Source organism: Heptranchias perlo, chromosome 12, assembly GCF_035084215.1.
Source record: "Heptranchias perlo isolate sHepPer1 chromosome 12, sHepPer1.hap1, whole genome shotgun sequence".
NCBI classification, from domain to species: domain Eukaryota; kingdom Metazoa; phylum Chordata; class Chondrichthyes; order Hexanchiformes; family Hexanchidae; genus Heptranchias; species Heptranchias perlo.
Window position 1 is genome coordinate 71,619,267 of NC_090336.1, and position 16,312 is coordinate 71,635,578.

The window sequence follows — 16,312 nt, forward strand, 5'->3', positions numbered from 1 at the left end:
AGAGGGCTATGGGGAGAGAGCGGGCAGTGGGATTAGTTTGGGATCGATACAGGGCTATGGGGAGAGAGCGGGACAGTGGGATTATTATGGGATTGATACAGGGCTGTGGGGAGAGAGCGGGCCAGTGGGATTAGATTGGGATTGATACAGGGCTATGGGGAGAGAGCGGGCCAGTGGGATTAGTTTGGGAGTGATCGAGGGCGATGGGGAGTGAGTGGGGCAGTGAGATTATTATGGGATTGATACAGGGCTATGGGGTGAGAGCGGGGCAGTGGGATTAGTTTGGGATTGATACATGGCTATTGGGAGAGAGAGGGGCAGTGGGATTTGTTTGGGATTGATACAGGGCCATGGGGAGAGAGCGGGGCAGTGGGATTAGTTTGGCATTGATGCAGGGCTTTGGGGAGAGAGCGGGGCAGTGGGATTAGTTTGGGATCGATACAGGGCTATGGGGAGAGAGCGGGGCAGTGGGATTAGTTTGGGATTGATACAGGGCTATGGGGAGAGAGCCGGGCAGTGGGATTAGTTTGGGATTGATACAGGGCTATGGGGAGAGAGCGGGGCAGTGGGATTAGTTTGGGATTGATACAGGGCTATGGGGAGAGAGCCGGGCAGTGGGATTAGTTTGGGATTGATACAGGGCTATGGGGAGAGAGCGGGGCAGTGGGATTAGTTTGGGATTGATACAGGGCTATGGGGAGAGAGCCGGGCAGTGGGATTAGTTTGGGATTGATACAGGGCTATGGGGAGAGAGCGGGGCAGTGGGATTAGTTTGGGATTGATACAGGGCTATGGGAAGAGAGCGGGACAGTGGGATTAGTTTAGGATTGATACATGGTTATGGGGAGAGAGCGGGGCAGTGGGATTAGTTTGGGATGGATACGGGGCTCTGGGGGGAGAGCAGGGGAATTATTATGGGATTGATAGAAGTTTATGGAGAGAGAGTGGGCAGTGGGATTAGTTTGGGATTGATACAGGGCTATGGGGAGAGAGCGGGGCAGTGGGATTAGTTTGGGATTGATCCAGGCCTATGGGAAGAGAGCGGGGCAGTGGGATTAGCTTGGGATTGATCCAGGGATATGGGGAGAGAGCGGGACAGTGGGATTAGTTTGAGATTGATACAGGGCTATGGGGAGAGTTCGGGGCAGTGGGATTCGTTTGGGATTCATCCAGGCCTATGGGGAGAGAGCGGGGCAGTGGGATTTGTTTGGGATTGTTCCAGGGATATGGGGAGAGAGCGGTGCAGTGGGATTCGTTTGGGATTGACACAGGGCGATGGGGAAAGATTGGGGCAGTGGGATTAGTTTGGGATTGATACGGGGCTATGGGGAGAGAGCGGGGCAGTGGTATTAGTTTGGGATTGATACAGGGCTATGGGGAGAGAGCGGGGCAGTGGGTTTAGTTTCAGATCGATACAGGGCTATGGGGAGAGAGCGGGGCAGTGGGATTTGTTTGGGGATTGATACAGGGCTATGGGGAGAGAGTGGGGCAGTGCGATTAGTTTGGGATTGATAGAGGGCTATGGGGAGAGAGCGGGGCAGTGGGATTAGTTTGGGATTGATACAGGGCTTTGGGGAGAGAGTGGGGCAGTGGGATTAGTTTGGGATTGATACAGGGCTATGGGGAGAGAGCAGGGCAGTGGGATTAGTTTTGGATTAATACAAGGTGATGGGGAGAGAGCGGGGCAGTGGGATTAGTTTGGGATTGATACAGGGCTATGGGGAGAGAGCAGGGCAGTGGGATTAGTTTGGGATTGATACAGGGCTATGGGAAGAGAGCGGGGCAGTGGGATTAGTTTGGGATTGATACAGGGCTATGGGGAGAGAGCGGGGCAGTGGGATTAGTTTGAGATTGATACAGGGCTATGGGGAGAGAGCGGGACAGTGGGATTAGTTTGGGATTGATACAGGGCTATGGGGAGAGTTCGGGGCAGTGGGATTCGTTTGGGATTGATCCAGGGCTATGGGGAGAGAGCGGGGCAGTGGGATTTGTTTGGGATTGATCCAGGGCTATGGGGAGAGAGTGGGGCAGTGGGATTTGTTTGGGATTGATACAGGGCTATGGGGAGAGAGCGGGGCAGTGGGATTTGTTTGGGATTGATACAGGGCTATGGGGAGAGAGCGGGGCGGTGGGATTAGTTTGGGATTGATACATGGTTATGGGGAGAGAGCGGGGCAGTGGGATTAGTTTTGGATTGATAGAGGGCTCTGGGGAGAGAGTGGGGCAGTGGGATTAGTTTGGGATTGATGCAGGGCTATGGGGAGAGAGCGGGGCAGTGGGATTAGTTTGGGATTGATACAGGGTGATGGGGAGAGAGCGGGGCAGTGGGATTAGTTTGGGATTGATACAGGGCTATGGGGAGAGAGTGGGGCAGGTGGATTCGTTTGGGATTGATACAGGACTATGGGGAGAGAGCGGGGCAGTGGGATTAGTTTGGGATTGATAGAGGGCTATGGGGAGAGAGCGGGACAGTGGGATTAGTTTGCGATTGATACTGGGCTAGGGGAGAGAGCGGGGCAGTGGGATTAGTTTGGGATTGATACAGGGCTGTGGGGAGAGAGTGGGGCAGTGAGATTATTATGGGATTGATACAGGGCTATGGGGAGAGAGCGGGGCAGTGGGATTAGTTTGGGATTGATACAGGGCTATGGGGACAGAGCGGGACAGTGGGATTAGTTTGGGATTGATAGAGGGCTCTGGGGAGAGAGCGGGACAGTGGGATTCGTTTGGGATTGATACAGGGCGATGGGGAGAGAGCGGGGCAGTGGGATTAGTTTGGGATTGATACAGGGCTATGGGGAGAGAGTGGGGCAGTGGGATTAGTTTGGGATTGATACAGGGCTATGGGGAGAGAGTGGGGCAGTGGGATTAGTTTGGGATTGATACACGGCTATGGGGAGAGAGCGGGGCAGTGGGATTAGTTTGGGATTGATACAGGGCTATGGGGAGAGAGCGGGGCAGTGGGATTAGTTTGGGATTGATACAGGGCTATGGGGAGAGAGTGGGGCAGTGGGATTAGTTTGGGATTGATACACGGCTATGGGGAGAGAGCGGGGCAGTGGGATTAGTTTGGGATTGATACTAGGCGATGGGGAGAGAATGGGGCAGTGGGATTATTATGGGATTGATACAGGGCGATGGGGAGAGAGCGGGGCAGTGGGATTCGTTTGGGATTGATACAGGGCGATGGGGAGAGAGCAGGGGGATTTTTTTTGGGATTGATACAGGGCTTGGGGAGATAGCGGGGCAGTGGGATTATTATGGGATTGATGCAGGGCTATGGGGAGAGAGCGGGGGGGGATTTTTTTTGGGATTGATACTGGGCTAGGGGAGAGAGCGGGGCAGTGGGATTAGTTTGGGATTGATACAGGGCGATGGGGAGAGAGCGGGGCAGTGGGATTAGTTTGGGATTAATACAGGGCTATGGGGAGAGAGCGGGGCAGTGGGATTAGTTTGGGATTGATACAGGGCTATGGGGAGAGAGCGGACCAGTGGTATTAGTTTGGGATTGATACAGGGAGTTTCAAACACTGAATTCCCTGAAAGTGCGAGTCCAGATCAAGTGATAAAAAGCCCAATAGAATTTGCGGTTTTATAAATCGGGGAATAGAGTACAAGAGTAAGGAATGAGTAATAAATTTGTACAAGGCAATGGTTAGGCTACAGGTAAAGTACTGTGCACAGTTTTGGGCACCCCATTATAGAAAGAACATGAAAGCTGCAGAGAGCACACAGCTTGGATTCACCAGGATGAGGCCAGCAATATAAACTGTAGTTATGGGGAGCGACTTGAGATACTGGGACTATTTCCACTGGAGTAGAGAAGGCGAAGAGGAGATTTAATGGAGGTTTTTTAAATTAGGAAGTGTTTGATCGAGTGAATGGGGAAAGACTATTTCCTCTGGTTGGGGAGTCAGTGACGAAGGGCCATCTATTTAAAACCGTGAATTAGAGGCTGAGGAGAGGAATTCGGAGAAATTTCTTTACACTGAGGGTTTTTGGAGCATGGACTGTTTTTCCACAGGGAGTGGGTGAGGCAGAGACAGTTGCAACTTTTACGGGAAAATTGGATAAATATTTGAAGCAGGGCTCCGGGGAGAGAGCGGGGCAGTGGGATTAGATTGGGATTGATACAGGGCTATGGGGAGAGAGCGGGGCAGTGGGATTAGTTTGGGATTGATACAGGGCTATGGGGAGAGAGCGGGCCAGTGTGATTATTATGGGATTGATACAGGGCTATGGGGAGAGAGCGGGGCAGTGGGATTAGTTTGGGGATTGATACAGGGCTATGGGGAGAGAGTGGGACAGTGGGATTAGTTTGGGATTGATACAGGGCTATGGGGAGAGAGCGGGGCAGTGGGATTAGTTTGGGATTGATACAGGGCTGTGGGGAGAGAGTGGGACAGCGGGATTAGTTTGGGATTGATACAGGGCTATGGGGAGAGAGCGGGGCAGTGGGATTAGTTTGGGATTGATACAGGGCTATGGGGAGAGAGTGGGACAGTGGGATTAGTTTGGGATTGATACAGGGCTGTGGGGAGAGAGTGGGACAGCGGGATTAGTTTGGGATTGATACAGGGCTATGGGGAGAGAGCGGGGCAGTGGGATTATTTTTGGGGATTGATACAGGGCTATGGGGAGAGAGCGGGGCAGTGGGATTAGTTTTGGATTGATACAGGGCTATGGGGAGAGAGTGGGGCAGTGGGATTAGTTTGGGGATTAATACAGGGGTATGGGGAGAGAGCGGGGCAGTAGGAGTAGTTTGGGATTGATACAGGGCTATGGGGAGAGAGTGGGGCAGTGGGATTAGTTTGGGATTGATACAGGGCTATGGGGAGAGAGCGGGGCAGTGGGATTAGTTTGGGATTGATACAGGGGTATGGGGAGAGAGCGGGGCAGTGGGATTATTATGGGATTGATACAGGGCTATGGGGAGAGAGCGGGGCAGTGTGATTAGTTTGGGATTGATACAGGGCTATGGGGAGAGAGCGGGGCAGTGGGATTATTATGGGATTGATACAGGGCTGTGGGGAGAGAGCAGGGTGATTATTATGGGATTGATACAGGGCTATGGGGAGAGAGCGGGGGGATTATTATGGGGAGACCTCTTCGATTATTATTCCTGTTCAACTGGTTTGGTTTTTGATGATGAGCTGATCATGGCATTTAAGAAGGAGTTGGATAAACAGCTGAAGAAGAAAAATATTAATGGATAAGGAGAAAGAGCAGGAAAATGGGATAATTCCAAAGTGGAGCTTTGAATGGCACAGATAAGATGGGCTGAATGCCCTCCTTCTGCAAAAATTCCGTGATCATTCACAGGACGCACAAGTGGTACCATAACTCAAAGAGCCCCAATCATATTACTTCAGGTCTTGGAACTATAACTGCCCTCTGAAAGGTGTGGTCTGCCCCTCATCAATTCTACGCTATTCTATCCAAAGTTATTGCCTTTGCCTGAAGGTGCTGCAGGCTCCTTTTTGGACTCTACCTGTGCTCTGCGGAGTCTCTTCACTTCCCCCCGCTTCTCTTGCCGCAGAGCAAAATTCCGCACCTTCCTCCTCCTCCTCCTGAAGCTTTGTCCTTCCTGAAAGCGGAGAGACGTAAACCAGTCAAAACATTGGCGACCGATCGCTCACTTCAAAGAAAGAAAGCAAGCAAGAATTTGCATTTGTGTGGCGCCTTTCACGGCCCTGGGAGATCCCAAAGTGTTTTACAGCCACCTTTTTTGAAGTGTAGTCACTGTTGTGATGTCGGAAATGCGGCAGCCAATTTGCGCACAGCAAGATCCCACAAACAGCAATGAGATAATGATCAGGTCATCTGTTTCAGTGATGTTGGTTGAGGGATAAACATCGGGAATGCATACTGTATCGGACAGCTTAAAATTTCACCTATTCTGCTCACTTCTGTAAATAAATCTTTCCCAGTTATGAATAGTTTTACAAAAGGAAGTTATGTTAAACCTTCATAAAACACTGGTTTGGCCTCAGCCGGAGTATTGTGTCCAATTCTGGGCATCGCACTTTAGGAAGGACGTCAAGGCCTTGGAGAGGGTGCAGAGGAGATTTACTAGAATGGGACCAGGGATGGGGGACTTCAGTTATGTGGGAGAACCTTCACCACACGGACTGCAGCGGCTCAAGAAGACGGCTCACCACCACCTTCTCAAGGGGCAATTAGGGACGGGCAATAAATGCCGGCCTCGCCAGCCACGCCCACATCCCATGAAAAGACGGGAGAAGCTGGGATTGTTCTCCTCAGAGCAGAGAAGGTTAAGGGGAGATTTGATAGAGGTGTTCAAAATCATGAACGGTTTTGACAGAGTAAATAAGGAGAAACCGTTTCCAGTGGCAGGAGGGTCGGTAACCAGAGGACGCAGATTTAAGGTGATCGGCAAAAGAACCAGAGGGGAGATGAGGAAAAAAAATTTTCACGCAGCGACATCTGGAACGCACTGCCTGAAAGGGCGGTGGAAGCAGATTCAATAGTAACTTTCAAAAGGGAATTGGATAAATACTTGAAAAGGGAAAAGTTTGCAGGGGGAAGAGCAGGTGGGAGTGGGACTAATTGGATCGCTCCACCAAAGACCCGGCACAGTTACGACAGGCCAAACGGCCTCCTTCTGTGCTGTATCATTCTCTGATACCATGATAAAATGGGCGTAGCTGATATTATCCATCATCTGAAGAGACGGGGAGAAGTTAGATGTTGACCAGTTGCGAGTTCACAACGAAAAGGGGATTGTCTTCCAGGTGACACACCATGTGCCGAACACAAAACGCATTCTTCAAATCTCAGCCGGCTTGGTGCCTATTTCTGGAGAGAACGGGTGGACGATTGGCCGCAAATCTGAAGAAGATGGGAAGGCAGATAGAAAGCTAGAAAAATAACTTACATTTACACAGTTCCCTTCAGCCAGTGAAGTATCTTTGAAGTGCAGTCACCGTTGCAATGTAGGAAACGCGGCAGCCAATTTGCGCACAGCAAGATCCCACGAACAGCAATGAGATAAATGACCAGATAATCTGGTTTTTTTTTAAGAAGTGATGTTGGTTGAGGGATAAATATTGGCCCCAGGACACCGGGGAGAGACCTCCCCCACTGTTCTTCTTCCGAATGGCGCTGTGGGATATTTAACATACACCCGAGAGGGGTGGAAAATGCATCTTAAATGGACAGAGGGTGTCAGCGGCCTTATCAGGAGGTTATCTTTCCCCCCCCACGTCCCGACGGTTGACGAATGTTGCCTTATATTAGCAAACATTGGAACTCAAGGTCAAGAACCAAATAAACGGTAGCATAGTGGTTATGTTACTGGGCTCGTAATCCAGAGGCCTGGACTGAAATCCAGAGTCATGAGTTCAAATCCCGCCATGGCAGCTGGCGAATTTAAATTCAATTAATTAATTAAATTTTAAAAAAATCTGGAATTAAAATACTAGTATCAGTAATGATGGCCATGAAACTACTGGATTATTGTAAAAACCCATCTGGTTCACTAATGTCCGGGAAGGAAACCTGCTGTCCTTACCCGGTCTGGCCTTTCTGTGACTCCAGACCGACAGCAATGTGGTTGATTCTTAATTGCCCTCTGAAATGGCCCAACAAGCCACTCAGTTGTAAAAAAAAATCTCGCTACAAAAAGTCAAGAAGGCGGCTCACCACCACCTTCTCGAGGGCAATTAGGGATGGGCAATAAATGCCGGCCTCACCAGCGACGCCCACATCCCGTGAACGAATAAAAAAAAACTCGAGACTCGTTGGCTCAGTGTTTTTTTTTCCCATTCAGGTCATGAACAGGTGCAGAAAATAATCAAGAAGGCAAATGGAATGCTGGCCTTTATATCTAGAGGACTGGAGCACAAGGGGGCAGAAGTTATGCTGCAGCTATACAAAACCCTGGTTAGACCGCACCTGGAGTACTGTGAGCAGTTCTGGGCACCGCACCTTCGGAAGGACATATTGGCCTTGGAGGGAGTGCAGCGTAGGTTTACTAGAATGATACCCGGACTTCAAGGGTTAAGTTACGAGGAGAGATTACACAAATTGGGGTTGTATTCTCTGGAGTTTCGAAGGTTAAGGGGTGATCTGATCGAAGTTTATAAGATATTAAGGGGAACGGATAGGGTGGATAGAGAGAAACTATTTCCGCTGGTTGGGGATTCTAGGAGTAGGGGGTACAGTCTAAAAATTAGAGCCAGACCTTTCAGGAGCGAGATTAGAAAACATTTCTACACACAAAGGGTGGTAGAAGTTTGGAACTCTCTTCCGCAAACGGCAATTGATACTAGCTCAATTGCTAAATTTAAATCTGAGATAGATAGCTTTTTGGCAACCAAAGGGATATGGGCCAAAGGCAGGTATATGGAGTTAGATCACAGATCAGCCATGATCTTATCAAATGGCGGAGCAGGCACGAGGGGCTGAATGGCCTACTCCTGTTCCTATGTTCCCAGGTAAAGTTTACTTCTGATTGCCTAAACCTTGACCTTTCAGGGTTTTGTCATCTAACCGGTCGAGGGGTAAGGAGGTATGACATCACACGGTACTGTGCTTACTCTTCGCCTTAACGACAGCTTCTCTTCCGATGGTTCGTCGCTGGTTGACTCAGATTCGTCTTCGAGCTGGTTGACGCCGTGCAATTCCTTGGAGCCTGAAACAAAGGAAACGGAGGCTGAGAACTGCACTGCTCACATCTGCGTCAGGCAACAGCCCAACTATATCACACTCAACATTTCACTTGTGCAAATAATATAAAAAGCATTTAGGAACATAGGAACAGGAGTAGGCCATTCAGCCCCTCGTGCCTGCTCCGCCATTTGATAAGATCATGGCTGATCTGTGATCTAACTCCATATACCTGCCTTTGGCCCATATCCCTTAATACCTTTGATTGCCAAAAAGCTATCTATCTCAGATTTAAATTTAGCAATTGAGCTAGTATCAATTGCCGTTTGCGGAAGAGAGTTCCAAACTTCTACCACCCTTTGTGTGTAGAAATGTTTTCTAATCTCGCTCCTGAAAGGTCTGGCTCTAATTTTTAGACTGTGCCCCCTACTCCTAGAATCCCCAACCAGCGGAAATAGTTTCTCTCTCTCCACCCTATCCGTTCCCCTTAATATCTTATAAACTTCGATCAGATCACCCCTTAACCTTCGAAACCCCAGAGAATACAACCCCAATTTGTGTAATCTCTCCTCATAACTTAACCCTTGAAGTCCGGGTATCATTCTAGTAAACCTACGCTGCACTCCCTCCAAGGCCAATATGTCCTTCCGAAGGTGCGGTGCCCAGAACTGCTCACAGTACTCCAGGTGCGGTCTAACCAGGGTTTTGTATAGCTGCAGCATAACTTCTGCCCCATTGTACTCCAGTCCTCTAGATATAAAGGCCATTTGATTTTCTCTTCCCTCCGCTCCCCCGGATCCTTGCAGTTCTACCTTCAACAACAACAACTTGCATTTATATAACGCCTTTAACGTAGTAAAACGTCCCAGGGTGCTCCACAGGAGCGACTTTCAAACGAAATTTGACACTGAGCCACGTAAGGAGATATTAGGACAGATGGCCACATTCTTGGTTTAATGAAGTAAGTTTTACAGAGCATCTTAAAGGAGGAGAGAGAGGCGGAGAGGTTTGGGAGGGAATTCCAGAGCTTAGGGCCCAGGCAGCTGAAGGCACGGCCGCCAATGGTGGAACGATTAAAATCGGGGATGCGCAAGAGGCTGGAATTGGAGGAGCGCAGAGATCTCGTAGGGTTGTCGGGCTGGAGGAGGTTAGATTTTAGAAACAAACATAGAAAATAGGAGCAAGAGTAGGCCATTCGGCCCTTCGGGCCTGCTCCGCCATTCAAAATGATCATGACTGATCGTCTAACTCAGTGCCCTGTTCCCGCTTTTTCCCCATATCCCTTGATCCCTTTAGCATTAAGAAATATATCTATCTCCTTCTTGAATACATCTAATGACTTGGCCTCCACTGCCTTCTGTGGTAGGGAATTCCACAGGTTCACCACCCTCTGAGTGAAGAAATTTCTCCTCATCTCGGTTCTAAATGGCACGCCCCGTATCCTGAGACTGTGACCCCTGGTTCTGGACTCCCCAGCCATCGGGAACATCCTCCCTGCATCTAGTCTGTCTAGTCCTGTTCGAATTTTATATGTTTCGATGAGATCACCTCTCATTCTTCTGAACTCTGGTGAATATCGGCCAAGTCGACCCAATCTCTCCTCATACGTCAGTCCTGCCATCTCAGGAATCTGTCTGGTAAACCTTCGTTGCACTCCCTCCATGGCAAGGACATCCTTCCTCAGATAAGGAGACCAAAACTGCACACAATACTCCAGGTGTAGTCTCACCAAGGCCCTGTGCAACTGCAGTAAGATATCCCTGCTCCTGTACTCAAATCCTCTTGCAATGAAGGCTAACATACCATTCGCCTTGCTGCACCTGAATGCTCGCTTTCAGCGACTGGTGTACAAGGACACCCAGGTCTCGTTGCGCCTCCCCATTTCCCAATCTATCACCATTCAGATAATAATCTGCCTTTCTGTTTTTACAACCAAAGTGGATAACCTCACATTTATCCACGTTATACTGCATCTGCCATGTTCTTGCCCACTCACCCAACTTGTCTAAATCACATTGGAGCCTCTTTGCACCTTCCTCACGGCTCACATTCCACCCCAGTTTTGATGCTTGGTGACCCGTGCCAAGAGACGTGGACATCTGGAAGGGATTAGTGCAAGAAGTGACCTCAACAGCACATTTTGCCTCCTTCTTTGCAGTGATTCCCAAACCTGGTCCTCTGCAGGGATGTATGCCAAGACTGAGATTGACGATTATCTTTCCATATTGGACTGGTGCTACAGTGTTGTCTGAGCAGCTCACAAGTACTTAGTAAATCAATAGTTTTCTCATGATGTTGTTCTTGGTATAAAGAAAGAACTTTGACCAGATAATCTGTTTTTTAGTGATGTTCGTTGAGGGATAAATATTGGCCAGGACACCGGGGAGAACTCCCCTGGTCTTCTTCAAAATAGTGGCCATGGGATCTTTTACATCCACCTAAGTAGGCCTTGGTTTAATGTCCCATCTGAAAGACGGCACCTCCGACAGCGCGGCACTCCCTCAGTACTGCAGTGGGAGTGTCGGCCTGGATTTTGTGCTCAAGTCTCTGGAGTGGGACTTGAATCCATGACCTTCTGACTCAGAGGTGAGAGTGCTGCCCACTGAGTGACGGCTGGCAATGTCAGATAGTATTTCATGGTATATTGGATGGTATACTATTTTGTACACACAGGCAACGTACAATTTATTACTTTGCTATTGTTCCCCTCAAGGTCATGAAGACCAGGAATTTCTTCGGATCTGCTCCCGCTCCATCGCCGGAAGTGTGGCTGAAATCCCATTTATGTGCAAAGTTTCGGCGTTGGAGTGGAGCTGCTCCCAGGAATTTTCTGGCCAAAGTCTAATTGTTAGGCTCGGGTCAGTCAGAGTTTAATTGCTGCTTTGTGGTCAGGGAGCTTTACAGATCGGAATGTAAGTTTCAGGCTCCAGGTGAGTGACTTTTTTTTTTCTACAGATTATTTTACGTCTGTAGAACAAAGTGTGCTCAATATAATATTTATATTCACTGTTTATTAAAATGGACATGCCGAGCACAAATTTACCATCTATCACACTTGTAGTTTCACACTCCAATTTCTGTGTCACACTTCAAAAATAAAAGAAACAAGGAACATCAAATACTCGGACCCAGAATGACTGTCTCCTCTCGGTTGACTTGTGTGCGCTCTAGTGTTTACTTAACAGCAATTAGGCTTTCTGGCCTTAAAGTGACACAACTTGACCTGAGCAGCAGAATAATAAATTGTACGTTACACTCCTGTACTTATTAAACAGTGGATCACCCGATTTAGTGGGTGAGCAAGGGATGCACTCGAGCAGAATATTGGTTGATCTTTTACGGTGTTGCACATGGGGAGTTAAGACCTTGTGTCGTCTACAAGTGGTCGGGGAACAGGGGATAACAGAGGCCCAGGATGTCCAGCTGTCATTTGGTCCCCGTTTTATAGTCGTACGTTCTGTCCTTATTTTAATATCTCCATAATAAATTGCCAGGTCCGTATTATAGTGGAAGCTGTCTTTCTGAACTCGTCGCGCTGTAATTACACCCAGCGGTGTCACTGCAGCGCCTCTGCTGGGGGAAGAGTGTAATTACAGCGTGACACGTTTACATAGTCATTTCCATTGTAAATAGGAACTGAATTTATGATGGGAAAAGTTGGGAAGTGCACGCAGTATAGATAAATATCAATCATAGATTCTTGCAGCAACAGGAGGAGGCCATTCGGCCCATCGTGCCTGTGCGGGCTCTTTGAAAGAGCTGTCCAATTAGACCCACTCCCTTGCTCTTTCCCCACAGCCCTGTAAAATGTTTTCTTTTCAAGTCTCTTAAATCTGTGTCCTCTGGTTACTGACCCACCCACCAGTGGAAACAGTGTGTGTGTGTGTGTGTGTGTGTGTGTCTCTCTCTCTCTCTCTTCACAGGTTGGGATAGACCTTGACTTTTTGCGATAGCGTAAAGCAGGTGCTAGATGTTGCGGAGAGATGTTACTCAGGCTGCCGACTCACTATCACCCGTTTTACACTACCGTGCAAAGTCAAAATCTATCCCCGCTGTGTGTCCTGCTTGTACAATGAGAAGCCTTGCTCCTTACACGCAAATACGTAAATCACATAAATTAATATTTTCAAGAAAATGGTGTGAGGTCTGAATGGCCGTCTCAGTTACACCGGCTAATCTGTACAGCTAAACCACGCAGTTTCAAACAAAAGCCTTCGGCAGTTTATAGCATCTGGCAAACATATTTACACTGTGAACATCTGCTAAGTGTAAACAGTTGGCGTCATAATGTCTAGTTAAATTGAAAATAAAAATTGCTGGAGGATAACACAAAACAAATATACTCCAATGAAATATTAATAACCCGCTACCGTACAACACAGAGTAACAATATAAATATTCATAATTGTCCTGTGATCTTCATATTAAGGTCCCATATTGAGGATCAAGTGTTGGATTGTGGGGATGGTTATTTAATCCAGTGTTGTTTGAGGAGAAGAAAAAGCACTGGAGAAGGTGCAAAAAAAAGATTTACAAGGATGATACCAGAACTGAGAGGTTATAACTAACAGGAAAGACTGAACAGGCCGGGGTTGTCTCCTCTAGAAGAGAAGACTGAGGGGTGACCTGATTGAGGTCTTTAAAATTATGAAGGGGTTTGATGGGGTAGACGGAGAGAAGGTGTTTCCACTTGTGGGCAAGACCAGAACTGGGGGGCCATAAATAGAAGATGGTCACTAATAAATCCAATAAGGAATTCAGGAGAAACTTCTTTACCCAGAGAGTGGTGAGAATGTGGAACTCGCTCCCACAAGGAGTAGTTGAGGCGAATAGTGTAGATGCATTTAAGGGGAAGCTCGATAAACACATGAGGGAGAAAGGACGAGAAGGTTACGATGATAGGGTGAGATGAAGTAAGTTGGGAGGAGACTCATGTGGAGCATAAACACCAGCATAGACCAGTTGGGCCGAATGGCCTATAGCTGTAAATACAATGTAGTAAGATAAACGTAACAGCTATGTGATAACACTTTGGTGACATGTCTTGTGATACCACCATTTTGAAAAATATAACACAACTTCCCAATCTCAGTCCCAGACCAATCCTATCACGTTGATCATTCAGCTCCATCTTTCTAAGTGTACACCTCCAAACTGGAAAATCTTTGATCATTGTTTCCGTATTCAGGTTTGTAAATTTTTTTTAAACTTTGAAAAAGTAGGGGCGTCTCGGCAGGTTTCCATTACACACCAACTGAACTAAATTGCATGGCCTTTGGAATGAAACTAACCTGAAAGGAATGTCAGTTACAAAATAGAGAAAATTAATGTCCCAGTTCTGGGCACCGCACCTTCGGAAGGACATATTGGCCTTGGAGGGAGTGCAGCGTAGGTTTACTAGAATGATACCCGGACTTCAAGGGTTAAGTTACGAGGAGAGATTACACAAATTGGGGTTGTATTCTCCGGAGTTTCGAAGGTTAAGGGGTGATCTGATCGAAGTTTATAAGATATTAAGGGGAACGGATAGGGTGGATAGAGAGAAACTATTTCTGCTGGTTGGGGATTCTAGGAGTAGGGGGCACAGTCTAAAAATTAGAGCCAGACCTTTCAGGAGTGAGATTAGAAAACATTTCTACACACAAAGGGTGGCAGAAGTTTGGAACTCTCTTCCGCAAACCGCAATTGATACTAGCTCAATTGCTAAATTTAAATCTGAGATAGATAGCTTTTTGGCAACCAAAGGTATTAAGGGAAATGGGCCAAAGGCAGGTATATGGAGTTAGATCACAGATCAGCCATGATCTTATCAAATGGCGGAGCAGGCACGAGGGGCTGAATGGCCTACTCCTGTTCCTATGTTCCATCAGGAGTGATCCTTGGCTCTGAGTCAGAAGGTTATGGGTTCGGGCCCCACTCCAGACACCCACAGAGATATTGGGTTGACATCTACCGATGGGAGTGAGGTTTCTCCCCATGGCAGCCTCGGTGAGTAGGAGACAAGAGGAGATTTAATAGAGGTGTTCAAAATTATGAGGGGTTTTGATAGAGTAAACAGGGAGAAACTGTTGCCATCGGCAGAAGGGTCGGTAACCAGAGGACACAGATTTAAGGTAATTGGCAAAAGAACCAGAGGGGGGAGATGAGGAGAATTTTTTTTACGCAGCGAGTTGTGATGATCTGGAACGCGCTGCCTGAAAGGGCGGTGGAAGCAGATTCAATAGTAACTTTCAAAAGGGGAATTGGATAAATACAATAAACTTCAAAAGGAAAAACTTGCAGGGCCATGGGGAAAGAGTAGGGACTAATTGGACAGCTCTTGCAAAGAGCTGGCACAGGCACGATGGGCCGAATGGCCGCCTTCTGTGCTGTAAGATGGGAGAAATGGGTTGTCTCATGTGCCACGGGGCAGAGGACAGAAGAGGAACGTCCCATCAATACATGAACCTTTGGGAAGCTGGAGAAAGAACATGTGAAGATATCATAGAATCATTTTAGGTCCAGGACAGGAGGAGGCCATTCTGCCCATTGTGCCTGTGCTGGCTCTTTGAAAGTCCCATTCCTCTGCTCTTTCCCCATAACCCTGTAAAAATTTTTTCCCTACAAGTATTTATCCAATTCCCTTTTGAAAGTTACGATTGAATCTGCTTCCACCGCCCTTTCAGGCAGCGCGTTCCAGATCAGAACAACTCGCTGCGTAAAAAAATGTTTCCTCATCTCCCCTCTGGCTCTTTTACCGATCACCTTAAATCTGTGTCCTCTGGTCACCGACCTTTCTGTGACTGGAAAAAGTTTCTTGTTATTTACTTTATCAAAACTGTTCATGATTTTGAACACCTCTATCAAATCTCCTCTTAACCTTCTCTGCTCTGAGGAGAACAATCCCAGCTTCTCCAGTCTCTCCACAGAACTGAAGTCCCTCATCCCTGGTACCATTCTAGTAAATCTCCTCTGCACCCTCTCCAAGGCCTTGACATCCTTCCTAAAGTGCGGTGCCCAGAATTGGACACAATACTCCAGCTGAGGCCTAACCAGTGTTTTATAAAGGTTTAGCATAACGTCCTTGCTTTTGTACTCTCGGCCTCTATTAATCAAGCCCAGGATCCCATATGCTTTTTTAACAGCCTTCTCAACTTGTCCTGCCACCTTCAAAGATTTGTGTACGTGCACCCCCAGGTCTCTCTGTTCCTGCACCCCCTGTAAAATTGTACCATTTAGTTTATATTGCCTCTCCTCATTCTTACTACCAAAATGAATCACTCCACACTTGCTCGCGTTAAATTTCATCTGCCATGTGTCTGCCCATTTCACCAGTCTGTCTCCGTCCTCCTGAAGTCTGGTACTATCCTCCAGATTGTTTACCACATTTCCGAGTTTCGTGTCATCTGCAAACTTTGAAATTATACCCAAGTCCAGATCATTAATATCTATCAAAAAAGAGCAGTGGTCCTAATACCGACCCCTGGGGAACACCACTGTATACTTCCCTCCAGTCTGAAAAACAACCGTTCACCACTACTCTCTGCTTTCTGCCCCTTAGCCAATTTTGTATCCATGCTGCCACTGTCCCTTTAATCCCGCGGGCTTTAATTTTGCTAACAAGTCTATTGTGTGGCACTTTATCAGATGCCTTTTGAAAGTCCATATACACACCATCAACCCCTATGAAGTTCGAGTTTGA

General features: G+C 47.6%; 1 protein-coding gene across 1 annotated transcript in view; it reads right to left on the reverse strand.

Annotated features, from left to right (window-relative positions):
- Positions 1–16,312, reverse strand: part of LOC137327792 (F-actin-monooxygenase MICAL2-like) — a 205,017-nt gene that overhangs the window by 24,238 nt on the left and 164,467 nt on the right. Inside the window, exons 25-26 of the mRNA XM_067993598.1 lie at positions 8,562–8,656; positions 5,492–5,587 (exon numbers count right to left, since the gene is read on the reverse strand). Coding sequence (XP_067849699.1) covers positions 5,492–5,587; positions 8,562–8,656 — 191 coding nt within the window. The remainder of the gene's footprint in view (positions 1–5,491; positions 5,588–8,561; positions 8,657–16,312) is intronic.